This window comes from Sciurus vulgaris (assembly GCF_902686455.1).
Source record: "Sciurus vulgaris genome assembly, chromosome: 19".
NCBI classification, from domain to species: Eukaryota; Metazoa; Chordata; class Mammalia; order Rodentia; family Sciuridae; genus Sciurus; species Sciurus vulgaris.
The window spans coordinates 2,829,511-2,849,364 of NC_136480.1; the positions used below are offsets into that span (position 1 = coordinate 2,829,511).

The 19,854-nt window shown below is 62.4% G+C and overlaps 1 protein-coding gene across 1 annotated transcript in view; it reads right to left on the reverse strand.

Annotated features, from left to right (window-relative positions):
- The window catches only part of FBLN2 (fibulin 2), an 83,403-nt gene that overhangs the window by 48,090 nt on the left and 15,459 nt on the right, over positions 1-19,854 (reverse strand). Inside the window, exon 2 of the mRNA XM_079122241.1 lies at positions 11,985-13,189. Within this exon, the coding sequence (XP_078978367.1) occupies positions 11,985-13,185 (1,201 nt within the window). The 5' untranslated portion in view covers positions 13,186-13,189. The remainder of the gene's footprint in view (positions 1-11,984; positions 13,190-19,854) is intronic.

A 19,854-nucleotide genomic window follows, 5' to 3' on the forward strand; every position in this document is an offset into this window, starting at 1 on the left:
TTTTACTGGAGGCAGGTATCACAGCAAGAAACCTGTGTGATACAAAAGGACCCCAGATTCCAGGAATTCTAACCTCCTGTGATCCCAGGACAATGGGGTCCGGAAGGATCCGGCCCGGAGGTCGTGACCCCTCCAGCCGTGTCTTCCTCCCGACATTAGAGCCCTAAAGAATTCTGGCTTTGGGAATGCAGGCGACTTCTGCACCTGGCAGGAGGGGATGCGGCCTCTCCGCCAGCCCAGGGTCTGACAGGATGTTCTGGGCCGAGCAAACAGCCCCTAGGACCTGCAGGGGACCAGGAGGCCTCCCTGGAGGACCAGGTGCCCGGGGCCCCATGAACAAGGATTCCCGAGCTCAGCTCTGTTTCTGGCCCCAGGATCCCAGACACTGGCCGGGATGGCGGGGACGGAGCAGGAGCCGCTGGGCCCAGCCAGTCCCAGGCCTGCGCCCCACTCACTGGCTCTCTGCCCCACGGCTGTTCCCCGCCCTGCCGTCATCTTGCTCCTGTGAGGGGCTGGGTCCGGCACTTGCTGAGCACCACGCCCAGCCCAGGGAGGTGACCCAGTCCTGCTGAGCAGCTGACCTTGGGCCTGGTGGCCTTCTGTGTGGCTGCAGCCTGCACGCACCACATCTTGCCTCTGGCTGTCTTGGAGAACCCATTTTACAGATGGGCAGACAGAGGCCCAACCTGCCCAGAACACACGCCCCCACTAGGGCAGGCACAGGGTCCTAACCCAGGCAGCGCCACAGTGGAGGCCCCGGGCTGGAGGAGGGAAAGGAGAGGAGGGCGGAGCGCTCGCCCACCCACCCGTGCTTCCAAGGCCTTTCCCAAGCCCCCTGCGAGCAGAGGCCCAAGTCCTGGGAGCTGGGGCCTGCGGTCCTTCCGCCTACAACCATGCCTGACCCTTCAGTTCTGCCAGACCAAGGGGTCGGGACCACCCCAGGCCAGAGCCGTTTCCTGGGACGGGTCGGGGGCCAGGGCTCCCCTTCCCACTAAGACTTCGAGTCAGATCCTGGGGTGTCAGCCGCCACCCCACTGGAAGAACCGAGGCCCAGAGAAGCTGAGGAACTTGCCCAAGGTCATGCGAGGGGCTTAAAGGACAGGCTTCATGTGTGAAATGGCCCTCGAGCCCCACGGTAGTCACCAGCGACACTTGAGATACAGGTTCCCCCCTGCCAGCTGGGCAAGGTGGCACACACCTGTCATCCCAGGGGCTCGGGAGGCTGAGGCAGGAGGATTGGAAGTTGGAGGCCAGCCTCAGCAACTCAGCGAGGCCCTAAGGAACTCAGTGAGACCCTGTCTCTAAATAAAATATAAAAAGGGCTGGGGAGGTGGCTCAGGGGTTAAGCACCCCTAGATTCCATCCCCAGCAACCCCTCTGTGTTCCTCTGGTGAGGAATCAGGAACGGATTCATGCGACAGCATCCGGGAAGGCAAAGGCAGATCACAGAACAAGACGAGACCCTGGAATCCAACACAGGACGTACGACCAGAAGGTAATAAATTCCTACGAACCAGTGAGAGAGGGAAACCGAATCTTACAGCCAGAAAAAGGACCACAAAATGGCCAATAATCGCACAAAAACTTCCTCCACACCCCAGCGTCGGAGGGAATACAAAACTAAAACCACAAAGAGGGACGGCCACAAGTCCATCCGATGGGCTAAAACAAAAAAAAAAATGTTAACCTCCAGTGCTGGCAAAGATGCCGAGAGACTGGAAGACTTGTGCAGCGCTGCCGGCCATGTCAATTGGCAGTACGCTGGAAGACCGCTTGTCAGCATCGGCTAACGCTAAGCAGATCCTTTGATGCAGCAAATCCGCTCCGAGGTGTACATCCAACAGACAGGAATGCTGGAATCGTCCAAGAGACACAAGCGGGAAGGAGCTCAGCCATCGCACTCACCGTGGCCCCAAACTAAAAACACCCAGATGTCTCTGGCATTCCAGCGGATCAATAAACCTCGATTCCTTCCTACCACTGAATCTTAAGGGGGAATTTTAACTGCTCGGTGCAATTTAAGTGCAAATGACAGCATAAGTGTGGGACGACAGAAGGGAGTCTTGCGGTCTATTACTTGGCACCGAAGAAGCTAGATGCTAGGAAGGTCAGGCTGTAGAGTTCCCATTATGCAAAACAGGCGAGGTTAATTGACAGGTCAGAACGGTGGTTTCCATGGGAACTGATGGATCAGACATAACTTTTGCAAAATGAGCCACACCATACGCTTGGGGGGCACATAGAGACATATGAACATGGTCTGAGGACCAGATGGAATTAGGGAATTGGGAATCGTGTGAAGTGTAGGGTCACAGTGAGGATTAGTAACACAGGAGAAAAGACTGCTTTAGGGTCCTACAATACAGCATCAAGATCAAAACGGCGCATGCTCGTCATTCCAGTGGCTCAGGAGGCTGAGACAGGAGGATCGTGGGTTCAAAGCCAGCCTCAGCAAGAGGGAGGCACTGAGCAACTCAGTGAGACCCTGTCTCTAAATAAAATACAAAATAGGGTTGGGGAGGTGGCTCAGTGGTTAAGGGCCCTGAGTTCAATCCCTGGGACCCCCGACACACAAAAATAAAGATCAAAATGTGAGCCAGGTGTGGTGGTGCACACCTGTAATCCCAGCAGCTCAGGAGGCCAAAGCAGGAGGATCACAAGTTGGAGGCCAGCCTCAGCAACTTAGTGAGACCCTGTCTCTAAATAAAATATAAAAAGGGCTGGGGATGTGACTCAGTGGTTAAGCACCCCTGGGTTCAGTCCCTGGTACCAAAAAATGAAAATAAAAAACATGTACACATATCGGTTATGATTATTCAGATGCTTACAACCAATGGTAGGCAGACTCTACACAAAACAGAGAAGCAACATGGGGCTCTCATTCAGAAAAGTGCAGAAATTCCTAACAGGCTTCTTTCTGTTTCAAAGAACAGCCTGCATCCTGGCTTTAGGGGCCAGACAGTGAAGGAAGGGGAACAATAAGACTATCCTCTGCTATCCACCCACCACCACCCCATCCCCATTGCCAGGTACAGCCAACCTGCTGGAGAAGGGACAAAAGCACAGCTGTCCTCTGCTTAGTTTCTCCTCCCACCCTGACCTGCGCTGCATTAGTCAGCTTTCTGTTACTATAACAAGTAACCCGAGAAAATCAACTAATAAAGCAAAAAGGTTTGCTTCAGCTCACAGTTGGGGAGTTTGCAACTGAGGGGCTGGCCCTGTGGCTTTGGGCCTGGGGTGGCACCATAGTAGGAGCTTGTCAAAAAGCTCACCTCATGGGTGGGCGGGAAGGGAGGAAGAGATGGGTATCCTCGGGTCCCCTTGAGGACACGCCCCCAGTGACCTCAAGACCACCCACAAGGTCTCGCCTCTTCAACTTCCCACCTCCCAACAGGGCCAAGCTGCAGAGGAAGCCTTGAGCACAGGCTTTCGGGGAACATTTCCCACCCAGACCAAAGCATGTGCCCCAGCTTCAGTCTCAGGTCCTGCCTGCGCACGTGGCCTCTCCACCTGGCCTCCGGCTGCTCACTCGGTACCCCCGCACAGGCGGCCCCTGCTGACTCACCCCAGGAAGCCCCAGCCGCACCCACGCTGGGCCCTGGCCCACTGCACCCAGGTGGCCGTGCCCCGCAAGCCTGTTCCGCTCGCATCCAGACCTTCCTTCCAGTCTGCTCAGCCTCGCTCTGCACTGGGGGTGCAGGGCCTGTGGCCTCCTGGGGTCCCCAAGGGGCACGGCCACCTGTGCACGCGCGACCCCAGCTCTGCGGGAACCTCGGCTCAGGCAGCTTCTCCTGGAGGCCTGGGTTGCGTCAGGCAGCTCCGACTGCGGCCACCAGGTGCGGCTCAGGTCACGGTCCCAGCCCCGCTGGCCTCCGCCATCCCTCCACGAGGCTCTTTCCCAACAGCCTTGACTCAGCCGGGCGGAGCCGGCCCGGCAGGGAGCACTGGGCTGGGGTCAGGGCTCCCGGGCCTCCACCCTGGGGCTCCAGGGGCGGGAGGGCACAGAGAGGTCAGGCCTGGGAGTCCAGGTGGCACCGGCAGGCCAGGGCCACTGCCTTTTCTAGAAAAGCATCTGAAGGAGCTTCCAGAACATTTGGAAAGTTGAGAGCTTTCCCGTGAAACTCCGGCTCCTGGCTTCTCTTAGCAAAGCCAAGGTTACGGGTCAGGCGGGCCTCCCAGGTGGAGTGGGGTGGCCTTGCTGGCCAGGTGCGGGCTCTGGTCCCCATCCGCCTACTGGCCCTTCCCGAGACCTGCCTTTCCTCTCACGCCTTCCACAGGCTCCACAGCATCCCTGAGGTCGCACTGAGGACCTTTCTGGCTCCTGCTAACACCGGGGCGCCTGGGCCTGCGTTCCTGTGCAGGGCGGTGGGCAGCAGGAGCAGGAGGCCGGGCTCCCACACTCTGCCACGGGCACCCCGAGGGATCCCAGAACCTCAGTCAACAGGGATGGGCGCACTCGGAGCTGGAAGTGCCCAGAGGCAAGCTGGTGGCCAGCACATCCCCGCTCCCTGGGCCTCGGGGCCTCAGTTACCCTGACCGTGAAATGGGCATCGACCAGGGAACCATCCCTCCCCCTGGGCAGGGTCTCCTGAAGCTAGAGGGACGGTACCGTCCACGCATGAGCAGGGCCTGGCCCGGGACACACACCCCACCCACGCGGGCTGTCCCAGCTGCGGATGGGGTGGCGGCCTCCCAGCCAGGCCGCATGGCTGAGGGAAAGGGCTCAGGGTCTGGGCGTGTGCTGGCTCTGCTGGCAAGGGGCGGGCCCGGAGCACACCAGCGTCCCGGTGAGGGAGCCTGGCGGCACATCTGGACCCAGCTGGGGTGACATACACCGGGCGGGGACGGAAAAGCACCCCCCACACACACCCAACCCCAGCAGGCCTGGTCCTTGGCTCTCTGGCCAGAGGGAACAGCTTCCGGCCAAATGAAGACAACCTGGGGCCGAAACCCAGATCCACCTCCCTCCCCACACCCTGGATCCCAGGGAGCCCCTAGCAAGGAAGGGCAGGAAGGCATGGCCCTGGGCAGCTGCTCTGCACCAGCAAGCAGCTCACCTCCTCCTCACAACAACCCCGAGATGACGCCCGTCTCGTACAGATGCCGAAAATGAGGCTCAGAGAGGGGCAGTCACTCGCCTGAGGTCACACAGCCAGGAGCAGCAGAAGCAGGAATCCACTCTCTGAGGGCCACACTGGGGTCAGCCCCAGCATTAGGGGGCCCCAGGGCAACTTCCCCAGCGTGGACACCTGAGGTGAAGAGGAGGGAGGCCCCAGGCCCTGCAATGACGACCTGCCCTGAAGCTTCAGGTACGCAGGACGCAGGAGGCAGAGGCCACACAGGCCTGGCCCAGCCAGGAGGAGGTGCTGGCGGGCAGAAGGGGCTGATGCAGCCCCAGGGGAAGCCCCCGTCACCAAGGCAGCCAAGATTCTGGAAGGCTCAGGTCTCCCGGGCCTGGTCCAGCCTCAGGAGGGCTGGAGAGGCTGCTTCAGCCTGGGTACCTGAACAGGAAGCAGCTCAGAGGCTCCGACGCCCTGGATGCAGCCGATCCGGGCACCTGGCACCTGGCACATGCCTTCTTCCTACTGAGGACCTGGCTCTAGGAGGGAGCCCTCTGAGAGTGCCCCTCTTTTTGTCTTTTTGCTACCGGGAATTGAGCCCAGGGGTGCCTGACCACTGAGCCCCACCCCCAGTCCTTTTTCTATTTTATTTAGAGACAGGGTCTCACTGAGTTGCTTAGGGCCTCGCTAAGTGGCTGAGGCTGGCCTCCAACTTGCCATCCTCTTGCCTCAGCGCCCAATTACAGGCGTGCCCCACCAGGCCCGGCTGTGAGCCCCTTTTAGAGATGAGAAAACTGAGGCCCAGGGCGATTAAACAATTTGACTAAAGGCCAAACTGTTACTGCCAGGAGAATCAGCCTCCAACCAGGGCAGCCGGGCAGGAAACCCAGCTTTAAACACTGACGGAGCTGGGTTTGAGCTGGGTCCACCCTCAGTCGCCCTGGGCCTCAGGCCAGGCGCGTTTCCGCCCTGGTGGGAAGGAACTTGTAAACTCCTTGTTGTAAGAACTGAGAGGAGAGAGGCTGTCAGTAGACCCGTGGGCAGGGGCGGGGCCACGGCTCGGGGCCCCGCCCCTCCTTCCTTCCTATTCCACTCCATTGGCAGGAGGACTGCCGAGCAGTTGTTACTCCAAGGAGCCCTTGAACCCGGGGCGCCCTCCAGACTGGACTGGCCAGAGTCTGGCACAAGGGCGCGGCCGTGTTCCTCACCTTCCCTTTGCTACAGGTTTGAACGAACCTGCAGGAGCGAGGGCCATCAGAGAGACAGCCATCCTGGCTGGGCCCCGCCTAGACCCGTCAGCCCCAGCTGAGCCGGCGGTTCCCCAGACAGGGGCTCAGGCCCAGCAGACATCAGCCACAACTGGCCCAGGGAGGGGGACATGTCCAGCCAACCGGTGGATTTGGAAACTGTAAGAAATAGTTATTACCGGTCATGGTGGTGCACGCCTGTCATCCCAATGACATGGGAGGCTGAGGCAGGAGGATCCCAAATTAGAGGCCAGCCTCAGCTTAGTGAAGGGCAACTTAGTGAAGCCCTAAGCAACTTGGCGAGAAAACATGTATTTGTCTCAAAATAAAAAATACATCAATCAAAAGGGCTGGGGATGCGGCTCAGAGGTTAAGCACCCCTGGGTTCAATCCTTGGTACCTACCCCCCCCCCCCCAAAAAAATCTGTGTGTATGTACGTTGTAGAGGTTCTGTGGTTGTCTACCACGCTGCGTTATGGTGACCACAGATCATTTCCTCTGTGGTCAAGGCATGTCCCCAGGAACATGGAAGGGCTAGCACGGGTTTGGTCTGAGGAGCGTAGAGGTGACCCAACCACAGAATTGCGGGGAATGTGGCCACTTCCTGGGGAGCCTCAGCATGAGGTGGAGGTAGAATATGCCACAGTGCAGGTGACTCCCCCAAATCCTGCTAAGTGAAATAAGGCAACAAACCACACAGCGTGGGATTCCTGGATGGTCCAGGATGGTCCACTGAGGCAGAAGCCCAGATCAGCAGTGCCAGGGTCTGGGAGGAGGGAAAGAGAACCAGCCAATACCGCACGTGGGTCTCTTCTAAATTGCAGAGGCTGGCCTCCAACTTCCGATCCTCCTGCCTCAGCCTCCTGAGTCACTTGGGATCACAGGTGGGCACCCCCATGCCCGGCTTCAATGAAGTTGTTTCTATACACAGAAAGAAAGCAGTTCTGAAAGCTACAGAAACTCACCACGGGCCTGGCGGGGCTCCAGACCTTCACCACGGAGCTGCTGTGAGATGTGTCCATGGCCTCTTGGGCAGCACACCCAGGAAGGCCAGCTGCAGGCCACCTAGCCTGAGTCCTTGGCACATGGGACCCACCAGGACCACAGGCCAAGTGCCTCTGCAGGGAGCCGTGGCATGGCCCAGTCGCATGAACCACCAGCCAGAAAGCAGAGTTTTATGGGAATTCTTCCCATTTCAAAACGTCTGCCAGGAACTGACCAAGTAAGCACCTCCCTAGCCGGAGGCTCACGGGTGGGCAGGGCCTGCCCAGGAGGCAGGGGCGGGGCTGTCGCTGGCCACACCCCCACTCAGGCCCCACCCCTGAGGCTGAGCAGGTGGCCACGCCCTTAGTCCCCACCACAGTCCTGAGTGCGCAGCTCCTGAGATGCCGGGGCTTGTGGAGGTGACACGGCCACCGGGGAATGGGCCCCGGATCCCGCCCCGGGCCCGCACGACCTTCTTCCCTTTGCCTCTCCACAGCTGAAGATCCGGGTCTTCTTGCAAAGTCTGCAAACGCTCGGGTCCTTCACTTACCAGGGCGTGGGCCCTGCCCAGAAGCCCCGCGCCCGCCCCTGGGCCCGGAATCCCGTGACTGTCGTGCCCTAACCAACGCGGCGCCTGCGCTGTGGGAAGTCACCCCGTATCGCTTCGGGCACGAGAGGAGGCAAAGTCTGTGCCCAGCAATTGCCCTCAACCTGAGGCCGGCCGCAGGGGGACTGGGGCCCACTGTCCTCAAGGCTACCTGACAGGGCTGTGACGTGCTGCCTCTGGCAATCAGTGCAGGCCACCACGCTGCCCACGGGAACCTGCCCCGGGGATCCCCAAGGCTGCGGCCCGGGCCTCCCGATGGCCTGCGGTGGATGCCCCAGCAGCCCGGCACCGTACACCCCCTGGGCAGGAGGCGAGCAGGCAGCGGCAGGGTCAGCGCCCCGCGGAGCCCTCCTCAAGGGAGTCCCGGCTGCACAGGGTCACAGCCCACATCGGGGTGACCCCTCCCCGTTGGCTTTAGGAACCTGGGGCTCCTGCAGGATGTGGCTGTGTCCTGGCCCATGTGCCGGGGGATCCAGACTCCTGCCCGGGCTCTCCTGGACCCTGGACCATCTTTACGGACCCCTCAGATGCCCACAGGCCAAACCTGGAAGGCTGGTCTTCAGGGACACACCAGTGATCAGGTAGGCCTAGGCAGTCACTCAGCTGTCCCTGGAGCACAACCTGGTGATTCTGGGGGACCTAGAGGCCACAGGCTTCAGAAGGTGCAGAGCAAGAGCCCTGAGCCTGCGTCCTCCTCTCTGCACCTGGAGGTAGCACCTTAAAACAGAAATCAGATCATACCACCCCCCCTTAGACCTTTGGTGGCTCCCCTCTGTCCTTGGGACAAAGGCCCAAATCTTCATCCTGAGGATACGTATGTCACCCTGGAACCAGATCCTGCTTCTTTGTAGCCTCTGCCTCACACAGTCCCAGGGCCTCCTTTCCATCCAATTCCATTCCCTCTGGCCACAGGGCCTTTGCACCTGCTGTTGCTCTGGTTTCTCGCTGCCACTCAGTGACTGCTACACTGCACCTCAGGTATGGCTACTTCCGCAAAGCCTTCCCTGATTCCCAGGAAGAGTCAGCCGCCCCCAGACAGATCGACAGAGCCACCACGCCGCTGCACCCACGTGACTGCGGGCTCTTGGTCTCTCCCACCAACCCCCTAAGCTCCCCGAGGGCGGGTCCATGCTGGGGCTTGCGCGACACTGTGCGTCCTGCAGTGGCCGAGCCCAGGTACACGGCGGACACTCAGAAACCACTGTCAGAGAGGGAGAAATGGAGGCTCCCGGAGAAACCAGTTCTGTGGCCTTCCACCCAGGACCAGTCACCTGGGTGGCTTCGTGCACTTCCACAAACGGTTCAGGGGCTTTCGGCTGTGAGAATACGAGGCCTCCGTCACCGGGGAGGGCTCAGGACACAAGTCCCAAGCGCAGGCGGTGTCTGCCACCGTCGCACACTGTCACTGGACTGTAAAGAGTTTCCGTTACCCGGCGTCCGGGGACCTCTGTCCTGCAGAAGGTGGTGGCAGGAGGCCCGAGGAAGGGGCCCCTTTCCTGCCGCACCTTCCTGGGGCTCCCGAGCTCGTGCTGGGGCCTCTTCCAGGGGCACCTCCCACCCCCGAGGGCCGGCTTCTACCCGCGGGTTCCCTCTGTCCTGGTTCAACAGAGGCCTGGATCTGGGGTCCCTGCCCCTCCCCTGGTGCCAGCCCAGCAGGTGGAGCCACCCTCCAGGGCATCCTGAGTGACAGCAGACATCAGACCCCTCTCCCGGCCCAGGGAACTGGCATGTGGCTTCCATTTGGCCACATCTGGACACACTCAGAGGCAGGCCCGGCCCAGGCAGCCTGGATCCTGGCGCGGCTCCGACTCTCAGCCGGGACCCCCGCCCCAGTCGGAGCCTGGGCGATGGCTGGAGGCCTCCTTCTCCAGGCCCCGGGTTGCCATGGCAGCGTGGCTGGGGGGTCACTCCCAGCCCATCCCCCACCTCCACAACAGCCTGCAGGGCGAGCGGGGCAAAGCCACCTCTCCTGCTTCCACCCAGTCCGGGCTCCTCTAGGGCCAGCCCCACGTGCCCCGGGCTCCGTCAGGCCGCCCAGTCCCACCCGCAAGGCCTGCTCTGGCCCGTCCTTATCCAGCGCTGCAGCCAGGGACGCGTCTGAGGGCGCACCTGGGGGATGGGAACCTGCCTCCTGTACTGGCCGCACCCCAGAGAGCGTGCACCCTAAATGTCTGCTGAGGAAGGCGTCCAGCCACTGCGACCAGATGGCGGATGAGAGCCGCTAACACGTCCAATCACTCAGCAACTGCTCGGCACGGCCGGCGTCGCACATGAGTCCCCCCCCAGCAGCCTCGCGACACGGGGACTTCCCAGCAGCCTGCAGAGAAGCAAGGCACAAGGAGCCGGCTGCTTGCCCACATCTGGGTGAGTCACGGAGCCAGAGCCCGTGAATTGGTGGGGCACCGGTGGCCCCAGGGCAGGAGGAGGAGAGGGTGACTCGGTGGCGGATGCGTACCTGGCCAGGTCTGAGCTCCTGGGGTCCATTGAAATGGGCCCTCACCCAGATTCCCCTTACTTTCCGTTTCCGGCACGCCAAGAGTCGCAGCTGCCTGCCCCACACCCTGCGGGCTCAAGCCTCAGGGCCTTTGCATGTGCTGGGCCCACTATAAGGACAGAGGGCCCCATGGTCCAGAAGACCTCAGCTGAAATCCATCTGTAAAAGCCCAGGTAGGACAAAAAAAAAAAGAATAAGAAAAAACCAGGCTTCCTGAGAACAGACAGAGTCCCTAAGGTCTGGGACCCTGGGGGAGCAAGAGGCAGGCCAAGGGCAGGGGCTGTGGCCAGATCTGCGCCTCGCATCCCAGGCAGGCTGCACGCTCTCTCCGGGCTCGCCAGCACTTCCTTTGCTGCCCTCTTGGCTGTCGCCAGGCTCAGGGCTGCCTGGGTAGCCCAGTCCCGGCCCTCACCGCCACCTGCTGCCCAGTAGCTGCACCTCCTAGGTCCTGCCTTCCAGGGCCACTGGGTGCTGCTGACAGATGACACCTCACCAGGGGCTGTGCAATGAATGTTCTAGGGAGAAAGCGGAGTTGGGGGTGATGCTTCAGGGAAGGCTTCCTGGAGGAGGCACTGTCCAAGCTGGCTGGAAACCATGTGAGTGAGTGCTTGGAACAGAGGGGACAGTCATGGGGTGCTCAGGGGAACGAGGAAGAGGAGGTGGCCCGAGAGCCCCCACTGGTTCACTTGTTCATTCAACCTGCATTTATAGAGCACCACTGTGTGCAGGCCCTCCTGGAGGCCCTTGAAGTCAGCAGAGAATATGGCATGTGTAGCCCCCTTTGGGTGCTAAACAACAGAAAAATGATTTTAAAAAAAAAAGTCCTCAAGAAATTTTGTACGACAGCGTCAGGTACTGCTAAGCGAAATTAAAACAGAGTAAGAAGAAAAGTGGGTGGCGAGGGAAGGAGTCCCTGGAGGGGTGAGCTGGACAGACAGCCGAATGGAAGGAAGGAGGGCGTCAGGCAGATGCCCGGAAGACCACACTAGGAGAAGGAGTGGCAAGTGCAAAGGCCCTGCGGCAGGAAGCTGCCAGTGGGCTGAGCATCCTGGGCTGGGGGAGAAGGGGGCCGGAGCAGGCTGTGCAGGGCCTGGGGCCACTGTGAGCTTTGGCTTCTACTCTGAATGAGGAGCAAGACGCGTGTTAACAGGATTCCTGGCTGGAAGGAGTGACAAAGCGGTACCAGGCTCTGGAACGTGTCCCCTCTGCTGCCACCCCAAAGACCAAGAAGGCAGCCTTGTGCAGAGGCCTCTGGTGGAGAGGTGAGCAGGTGTCTGTACCGGGTCCACCAAGCTCTGCCCTTGCTCTTGGGGTGCACAAGGACCCTGCTAGGCTCCCCCAAGCCCCCCACCAGCACTTTCTGGGCCTTCAACCAGAGTCCCACCAGGGAGCCCAGCACCCCCTAGGGCAGGGACCTCACCCACCCCGCTCCCTCTGCAAGGGCTGGGTCTGGGAGAAGGCCTGTGCCACGGCCTCCTGGTTCCAAGCGCCGGGGCTGGCTGGCCTGGTCCCTGCAGCTGTGCAGGCACCCAGGACAGAGGCCCAGGTCCTTGGGGGCTCCAGACCCTGGAAGGAACAGGGAAGGGTCTTACCTTCAGGGCTGCCTTTGGGGACAGAATGCACGGAGTTGGGGTCCAAGTCGTCCTCCACCTGGGCGCGGGGCAATACTGGCGGGACTCGCGGGGTGGGCGGGATGGGCTGGGTGCTGGGCTCCGCCGGACCCCGCGGGGAGCTCGGCGTGGTCTGCAGGGCCATGAAGCTGCCGGAGCCCGACCCCGGCGGGGGCGCGGGGGCCTCCCGCGGGGTGGCCTGGGCGCCGGGGATCAGGTTCTCTTCCAGCCCGGACTTGGCCTCGACCCCCTTCTCGGGGGCTAGGGCCGTGGTGGGCAGCACTTCCGGCCCCCCGGGGCGCCCTGCTGCCGGCTGCGCAGGGTCCGAGGCTTCCTCGCCCTCCTCGTCCCCTTCCTCCTCCGCGTCCTGCGTCACCCTCCTGGCTTTGGCCTGCGCTGGGGCCGGGGGGCCCAGGGCGGCGGCGGCCGTGGGCCTGGGCAGGGCGGCTGGCCAGGGAGTGGCCCGGATGGTGGCCGCGGGCTGGCTCTCGCCCCCCAGGGCAGCCGGGGGGCCCCCCGCTCCGGCCTCCACCTCGCCGGCCATGGCCGCTTCGGCCTCGGCCACCTCCTGGTCGTAGCTGTAGGGGTCCTCGTAGTGCCGCTCGGGGTCGCCGTCCTCGGGGTCGGAGAAGTTCCCGTGGCAGCCGGGCAGCTGGTAGCAGATGAGCTCCCCGCCCGCGTCCGGGCAGTGGCAGGCCCGGCAGGGCGCCAGGTGCACGGTGTGGCCGGCGGGGTACTTCCGGCCGCCGTGGACGCAGCCCAGCTGGCCACACTGGGGGCAGCTGTCGGCCGCCACCACGGCCTCGATACAGTTGGGCGGCAGCTCGGGGCACAGCATGAACTGGCAGCTGATCTTGCCGCCGCCGGGCGGGCAGGAGCACTCGGTGCTGCCGAAGTCCACGAAGTAGGACTGGCCGGCGGGCACGCGGCCCTCGGCGAAGCCGCCCTGCACGCAGTCGTAGTACTGGTAGCCCTCGCAGGGACAGCCGCGCCGCACGCACGCCGCGCAGCAGGCGCCCGGCTCCAGCGCCTCCTCGATGCAGTGCTCCAGCGGGGGGCACTCGACGCCCGTGCAGTCCTGCCAGGGCACGGCCGCGCCCGGGCTGGGGCGCAAGGTCACGGTCAAGGTCACGGTCACGGCCAGCACCAACCAGGCTCCTGCGGGCTCCCGGAGCAGCGCCATGGTCCTGGAGGAACCGAAAGGGAGCCTGTTAGCGGCCGGGCCGGTGCGCGCGCGCGCAGGGCGGCCAGTCCCCGCCCACGCAGGTCGGGGGCGCTCAGATTCCCACGCGCGGGTCTGCAGACGTCCAGCCACTCAGGAGTCAGACGATGACCAGGGGCCACCAGCATGCCCGACAGCTGTTTGCTCAGGGCCCCTTTGCTCAGCATCCCGAGGCAGGCCCTGCAGGGAACCCCTCGTGGCGACATAGTCTCTCTCGCACACACTCAGACACACTCAGTTTCGGGGCACACAGCCAGCAACGTGGCCACCCTGAGCCTCTCAGCCTCTCTGGTCCCCTGCGCATCATGCACTGCCTCACCAGCACGCAGGATGCACCCACAGCACCCGGTCACACAGTCCCAGGCTCAGGCCTACTGGGCGCGTGACCACCAAGGCGATTTCTTTTTTTCTTTTTTTTTTTTTTTTTTTTTTTTTGGTACTGGGGATTGAACGCAGCAGCACTTAACCCCTGAGCCACATCCCCCCAGCCCTTTTTATATTTTATTTAGGGACAGGGTCTCGCTGAGTTGCTCAGGGCCTTGCTAAGAAGCTGAGGCTGGCCTCCAACTTGCGATCCTCCTGCCTCAGCCTCCCGAGCCGCTGGGATGACAGGCCCTTTCCACTGCACTTGGCTCAAAACAATTTTTCTCCTCTGAAAATGGGGCCTGATTCCCAGCCCACGGCGGCAACACAGCCAGTGGTGTGTGCTGAGCAGGAACAAGCCCCTCCTTGGGCTTTGACACATCCATCCAAACTCCTCTCTGAAGCTCCAGACCTCCGATTCCAGGCTCAGGCCCAACCCCATGAGAACTCCTGGGGACATAAGCTTAGCGCCAGGGGATGCTGCCAGCAAATGCATCTTGGGTGCCTTGCTGTCCCTAACAGCCTCCGACACACACGCACCCCACGTCCTGCTGGTTCTCCCCCAGAACAGCTCTCCGCCCCCTCCCTCTGCGTCCAGCTCCAGCCTCCCCGGCCATGTGCCCTGGAATAGGCCCAGCCCTGTGCCTCCCTGCCCAGACGGCACCACTCCTTCCCTGTCCTGAAGGTGGCTGGCCCTGACACAGTCAGCCACAGTCCCCCAGCCAGCCTCCGGTTCCCAGTGCCAGCAAGGAGATTCCCGACTGCCCAGCCTGGCACTCAAGGCCTCACGGGAGCTGCCCAGGCCCAGACCCAGCCCTCTCTAAACGCTCCCTCGGGCTCTTTTCCTTACAACCTGCCCTCCTCTCTAAGCCACCCAAATGCCACCCTCTTGCCAGTCCTCACCCTTCCCTCCTCCACCCTTGCAAAAGTCACACAAGTCACGGAGGCAGGGCCGGCCCCCCAGGACAGCATGCTCCCCCAAAGTCACAGGCAAGGGCTCCTTCACCACCCAGCCCCCTGCCCAACACCCAACCCTGGATGACACACATTGGTCATTAACTCCCTGGGGTTTTTTGGGTTTTTGTTTGTTTGTTTTGGTACCCAGGGGTGCATAACCCCTGAGCCACCTCCTCAACCCTTTTTATTTTTTATTTAGAGTCAGGGTCCCGCTGAGTTGCTCGGGGCCTCAATAAGTTGCTGAGGCTGGCCTCCACCTTGCGATCCTCCTGCCTCAGCCTCCCCAGCCACTGGGATGACAGGCATGCGCCACCGCACTGGGCTCCCTGATTTTCTTTTTTAAAGAAAAGATGGAGCAGCGTCTCTCGGCTTGTAAGCATTTCCCCTTTGAAACTTATAGAGAGAGTCACTTTCGAAAGGTTCAGGAAAGACAGAAGAAAGCCAAGTCGCCCTGGCTTCTAGAAGCAGCAGCCACACTACGGGCTGAGCCCAGGGCAGGGGAGGTGGGCAGGCCCAGAGGCCCATCAGCATGGCCCGAGCCCAGAGGAGAGCGACAGAGTGACGGCCAGGCTTATCGACACTGGCAGCCCCAGGGCCGCCTCTGTGCCAGGCAGCCGCTCGGAACTGGGGCCTCTCAGCCAACAGGACAGCCTCTTGGCTGGTCTCCCGGGGCTGAGGATCTGGGGCTGGGGGAGTCGAGATAATAAATACAAGTACGAATCTGTACCAGGTCCTTGTGAGGCCGGGGGAGAAATAAACAAAGGAGCCCAGACAGCAAGAGGCTGTGAGGAGCTTAATTCAGCTTCTCGGAGGAGGTGGAGTTCAGGCTGAGAGCTGAATGGTCCAGAGGGGGCAAAGTGGGCCAGGCAGTGCAAAGGGCCTGGGGCAGGAGCAACAGGAGGCAGGTGAGGGACAGCCAGTGCCACCGTGGCTGCACTTGAATGAGCAAGGGCCAGGTCATTATGGCAGCCGAAGCAGGCTTCTGGCTGTGGGCAGGGCCACCAAACCCAGCCCCCAGGATCGGGGAACAACTTGATCCACTCTGTGGAAACAGGAGAATCAGGCAGGGAGGAGGTAAGATGTGGTCAGGGCAGCAGGAAGTGAGGAGAGGCGAGAGGAGGGGGAACAGGGGCAGGGTGGGGGTTGAAGGTCAAGTTCAGAGCGTTTGCTGATGGACTGGATGGGGCCAGACAGACGGTTCTGTCCTGAGGGTCTCAGAGTGGGAGCTGGCCTCCTGGGTCACACACCATGCCCCCAAGAGGAAGTACCCAGACCACAGGAAGGCCGGAGGAGCGACCTTCCAGCCAGCCAGCCCCGCCCTGACCAGCAAGCCTGTCCCCTGGTCTTGCTCATCTCTATGACCCCCGCCCCCCACACCTGGCTGACTGCAGATCCCAGGCTCCCTGTGCCCCCCCCAGGCTCAGGAATGATCATCTCAGGGCGGCCAGGTTCCAAGCCTGACTCATTCACATGCTGTGCAATCCCAGACAACACCCTGGCCCTCTCTGAGTCTCTTATGCATCCAGCCAATGAAGCGTTCCTCCATGCGTGGGGTCCGGGTTGGGGCCGGTGCTGTCCTCTCAGGCACACACCGTGCATAATGGAGAGACCCTCAGGGAAAGGTCCAGTTTCTCCTGCTCTTTAAAACCATTCAGCTCCCGCCACCCGCAGCTGTCCGGTGGGATCTAGGACTTCCCTGCGGGCAGGCGCCAAGTCCCTGACGTTGTAAAGGCTGTGTGCCCACCCGGGGCAGGAAGGACCTGCTGGGCTGTGTCCAGAGCGGGAGGCCCAGGTGAGAGGAAGCCCAGCCTCTGACCGGAAGGCCCCGGCGAGGGCGGCCTGGGGGACCGCAGCTCAGACTGGCCAGCTGCTGGGACGCAGGGTGAGGCCCGGCCCTGGTGAGCACCGGCCTGGGGGACGCTCCTACCGGCAAGAAGCAGGGGGCGCCATCTCCATGTCACTGGGCTGCAGCTGGAAGGGGGGCCCTCGGGGGCTCCAGCTGCTGACTTGCGGTGGCCCTTCGGCCGTGGCCTCCTGGGCGCCCGGCTTTCCTGCACCAGCACCAAGACGGGGGCGCAGGAAGCAGCGAGGGAGGGGACCTGAGCGCCTGCAGCGGGGTCCACCCACCCAGCCGGACGCTAAGCAGAAGCCACAGCCGCTGGCCGTCCCATCCCCGTCGGAAAGGCGCGGTGGCGGCCGGGTGATAATGACGGTGCGGCCGGCGCGGGCTGCAGCGGCCAGGCGGGAGGCGGCCGTGAGCTCGGAGACGCGAGCCAGGGGCCCTCGCCCACGCTGGTCACGGCCGCGGAGGGAGCCGGCCACAGGAGGTCGGCGGACAGAGGCTGGGCCTTGATCCGGAGCCCCTCCCTGTCCCGCCCAGGTTCCCAGGGGGTCCCGGCCGCCTCCACGGCCACTGCCCGACGGCCGTCCTGGGGCCTCCAAGCCAGGGGTCCACGCAGCGGGGGAGGGGAGGGTGGGCTCCAGCCCAAGGCAGGAGGCAGCGTGTGGCAGGGGCAGAGCTGGACCACGGGGCAGAGCTGGACGCACGGGGCAGAGCTGGACGCACGGGGCAGAGCTGGACCACAGGGCAGAGCTGGACCACAGGGCAGAGCTGGACGCACGGGGCAGAGCTGGACCACGGGGCAGAGCTGGACCACGGGGCAGAGCTGGACCACAGGGCAGAGCTGGACGCACGGGGCAGAGCTGGACGCACGGGGCAGAGCAGGACCACGGGGCAGAGCTGGACCACGGGGCAGAGCTGGACGCCTGGAGCGGAAACGCACACAGGAAAACGCAGCCCTGAGTAAGAGCAGGACCTGCAGGGGCCACGGCAGGACCAGGGGCCTCTGTCCCCGCCTGACCTTGAAGCTGGGCACAGTGGCACATGCCTTCATCCCAGCAGCTCGGGAGGCAGAGCCCGGGACAGGTGGGCGCCGCGCCCCGTAAGAGCGTCTCCTCGGGAGGGTCATTACCTCGACCGCGGCCCCCGCCCCGCGCACAACGCAAGCCACCGGAATCCCAGGTCCAGCCGCGCACTGTCCAGGCGGGTCCCGGCCAGCGCAGGGTGGAGCAGCCCGGGGCCCAGACGCCACCGGCAGCCCACCAGGCGCGGCCCCCTCCTCCCTGTGACTGCGCGAGGGACGGACAGGTGGCCACGGGTGACCAGGGAGGCTCAGCACGGTGGCGCTCCACAGGGGAACGGCAGAGGGGCGCTTGGGTCCCCAGCTTGTGCCTTGGGGTCTGGGATCCCTGGGCAGCCCGGTGAGAGGGTCTGACTGCTCGGCTGGAGGGCCCACAGGAGCCCTTCAGGACCCCGCCTGTGGCCCAGAGGCTGGGAGAAAGCCACCAGGGCCCCAGTGGCCACCTCGCGGGGGGGGGGGGGGGGGGGGGGGGGGGGGGGACGCAGAAAAAAGGCCCAGCCACCCCAGCATGGATCACAGGGCAGTCTACACCACGGTCACGTCCTCGGCCACCTGATTACGCAGCAATCGCTAGAATCACTGGGATCGAAAATCAGCACTCAAAACCAGGTGGTGCCTGTCACCCCAGTGGCTCAGAAGGCTGAGGCAGGAGGATCGCAAGTTGGAGGCCAGCCTCAGAAATTTGGTGATGCACTGAGCAACTCAGTGAGACCCTGTCTCTAAATAAAATACAAAATAGGGCTGGGGATGTGGCTCAGTGGGTAAGTGACCCTGGGTTCAATCCCTGGGACCAAAAAAAAAAAAAAAAAAAAATCCAGAGTGGGACATTCCCCAAGACAAATGGCCTGGCCTCGTTGGCACACAGGGACAGGGAAGGGGGGAAGTTACTGTCAATTAAAAGAGGCCTCAGAAAGAACCAGCAAATGCTGTGTGGGATTCTCAGTGGGACCCTGCTGAGCGCCAGGTCCAGGCAGGAGCCCGGAGCTGGAGGACACAAGGAACCTCAAGGTGAGTGGCGAGGGGCTGGCCCGTGTGAGTTGGCCGACATGGGCACTTTTTAAAGAGGTAAATGCCTGCCAGACCCAACGGAATGCTTTCTTGTTGGTTTCGTAACCCCTGAGCCACATCCCCAGCCCTTTTTCTATTTTATTTAGAGACAGGGTCTCCTGAGTTGCTCAGGGCCTCACTAAGTGGCTGAGGCTGGCCTCCACCTTTCGATCCTCCTGCCTCAGCCTCCCGAGCTGCTGGGATGACAGGTGTGTGCCACTGTGCCCAGCTTCACCTATGGAAGACTTTCTAACACCTATCAGCATGAAAAGCAGTCAAAAGTCACTGGTCATTGTCAACAGCCACCCAAGGCGACGGCTGGCTATGTGCGGGTTCCTTCACTGCCCCTCTGCTTTGGCCGGCCAGTTTTCATAACGCCCAGGAGCGAGGACCGTGGCACTGAGGTGAGAGGGAGGGACGTCCGGCCGCCATGACGTGGCACTCCACCCACACCAGCAGACTCGACGCAGGACCAGGGTGGGGTCGGGTCACTCATCCGGGCTGTCCCAGCTCTTGTCTTTGTGAACCAGTCCGCACTGTGGGTGGGGACAGCAGGGGGTTCTCGGGGGGCAGTGGGGCTCCGCCAGGGTGGACCTGAACCTGCCCAGGGCGGAGGGGGAGGGATTTGCTGAGCAAGGGGCCCTTCCTGGGCGTCCAGCAGGGACAGCTGGCTGAGCCCAGGGGGCCCCGACGGGCGCTCACTGGCCCTGGGGCCTCTTCCCCATGTGCAGGGGAGTCCGTCTGTTAAACGGGGTGCCGCTCCATGGGAACGCTGGGACGTGGAGATACCTGGGCAACAGCAGAGCCACAGACACAGACGCACAGAGATGTGTCCGTTAGGAGCATCGAGTCCTCAGCCCCACCCGGCCCCAGGGCTCCCCCGACCTGGCTACCCCCGTCCCCAAATCCAACCAAAAGGCCACACAAACCAGCCAATCGCATCTGCACACAAACCAGGTGTGCGGGGACCATTCGCCATCCGGACATTCTGCGAGGGCACTGTGGAGGTCAAGAGTGGGAATCCCCAGCCCATCGGCACCCTGGTTCCGATCTACCTGCCTGGACTCTCTGAGCCTTGAGTTTCTCACTCAAAAGAGAGACACCCAGAGCCGGGCACAGTGGCGCACGCCTGTCATCCCAGCAGCTCAGGAGGCCGAAGCAGGAGGATTGCAAGGTGGAGGCCAGCCTCAGCCACTTAGCAAGGCCTTAAGCAACTCAGAGAGACCCTGTCTCTAAATAAAATATAAAAAGGGCTGGGGAGGTGGCTCAGGGGTTAGCACCCCTGGGTTCAGTCCCTGCCCCCCAAAAAGACAGAGAGGAGGATGGCAGGTCCCAGGGTGGC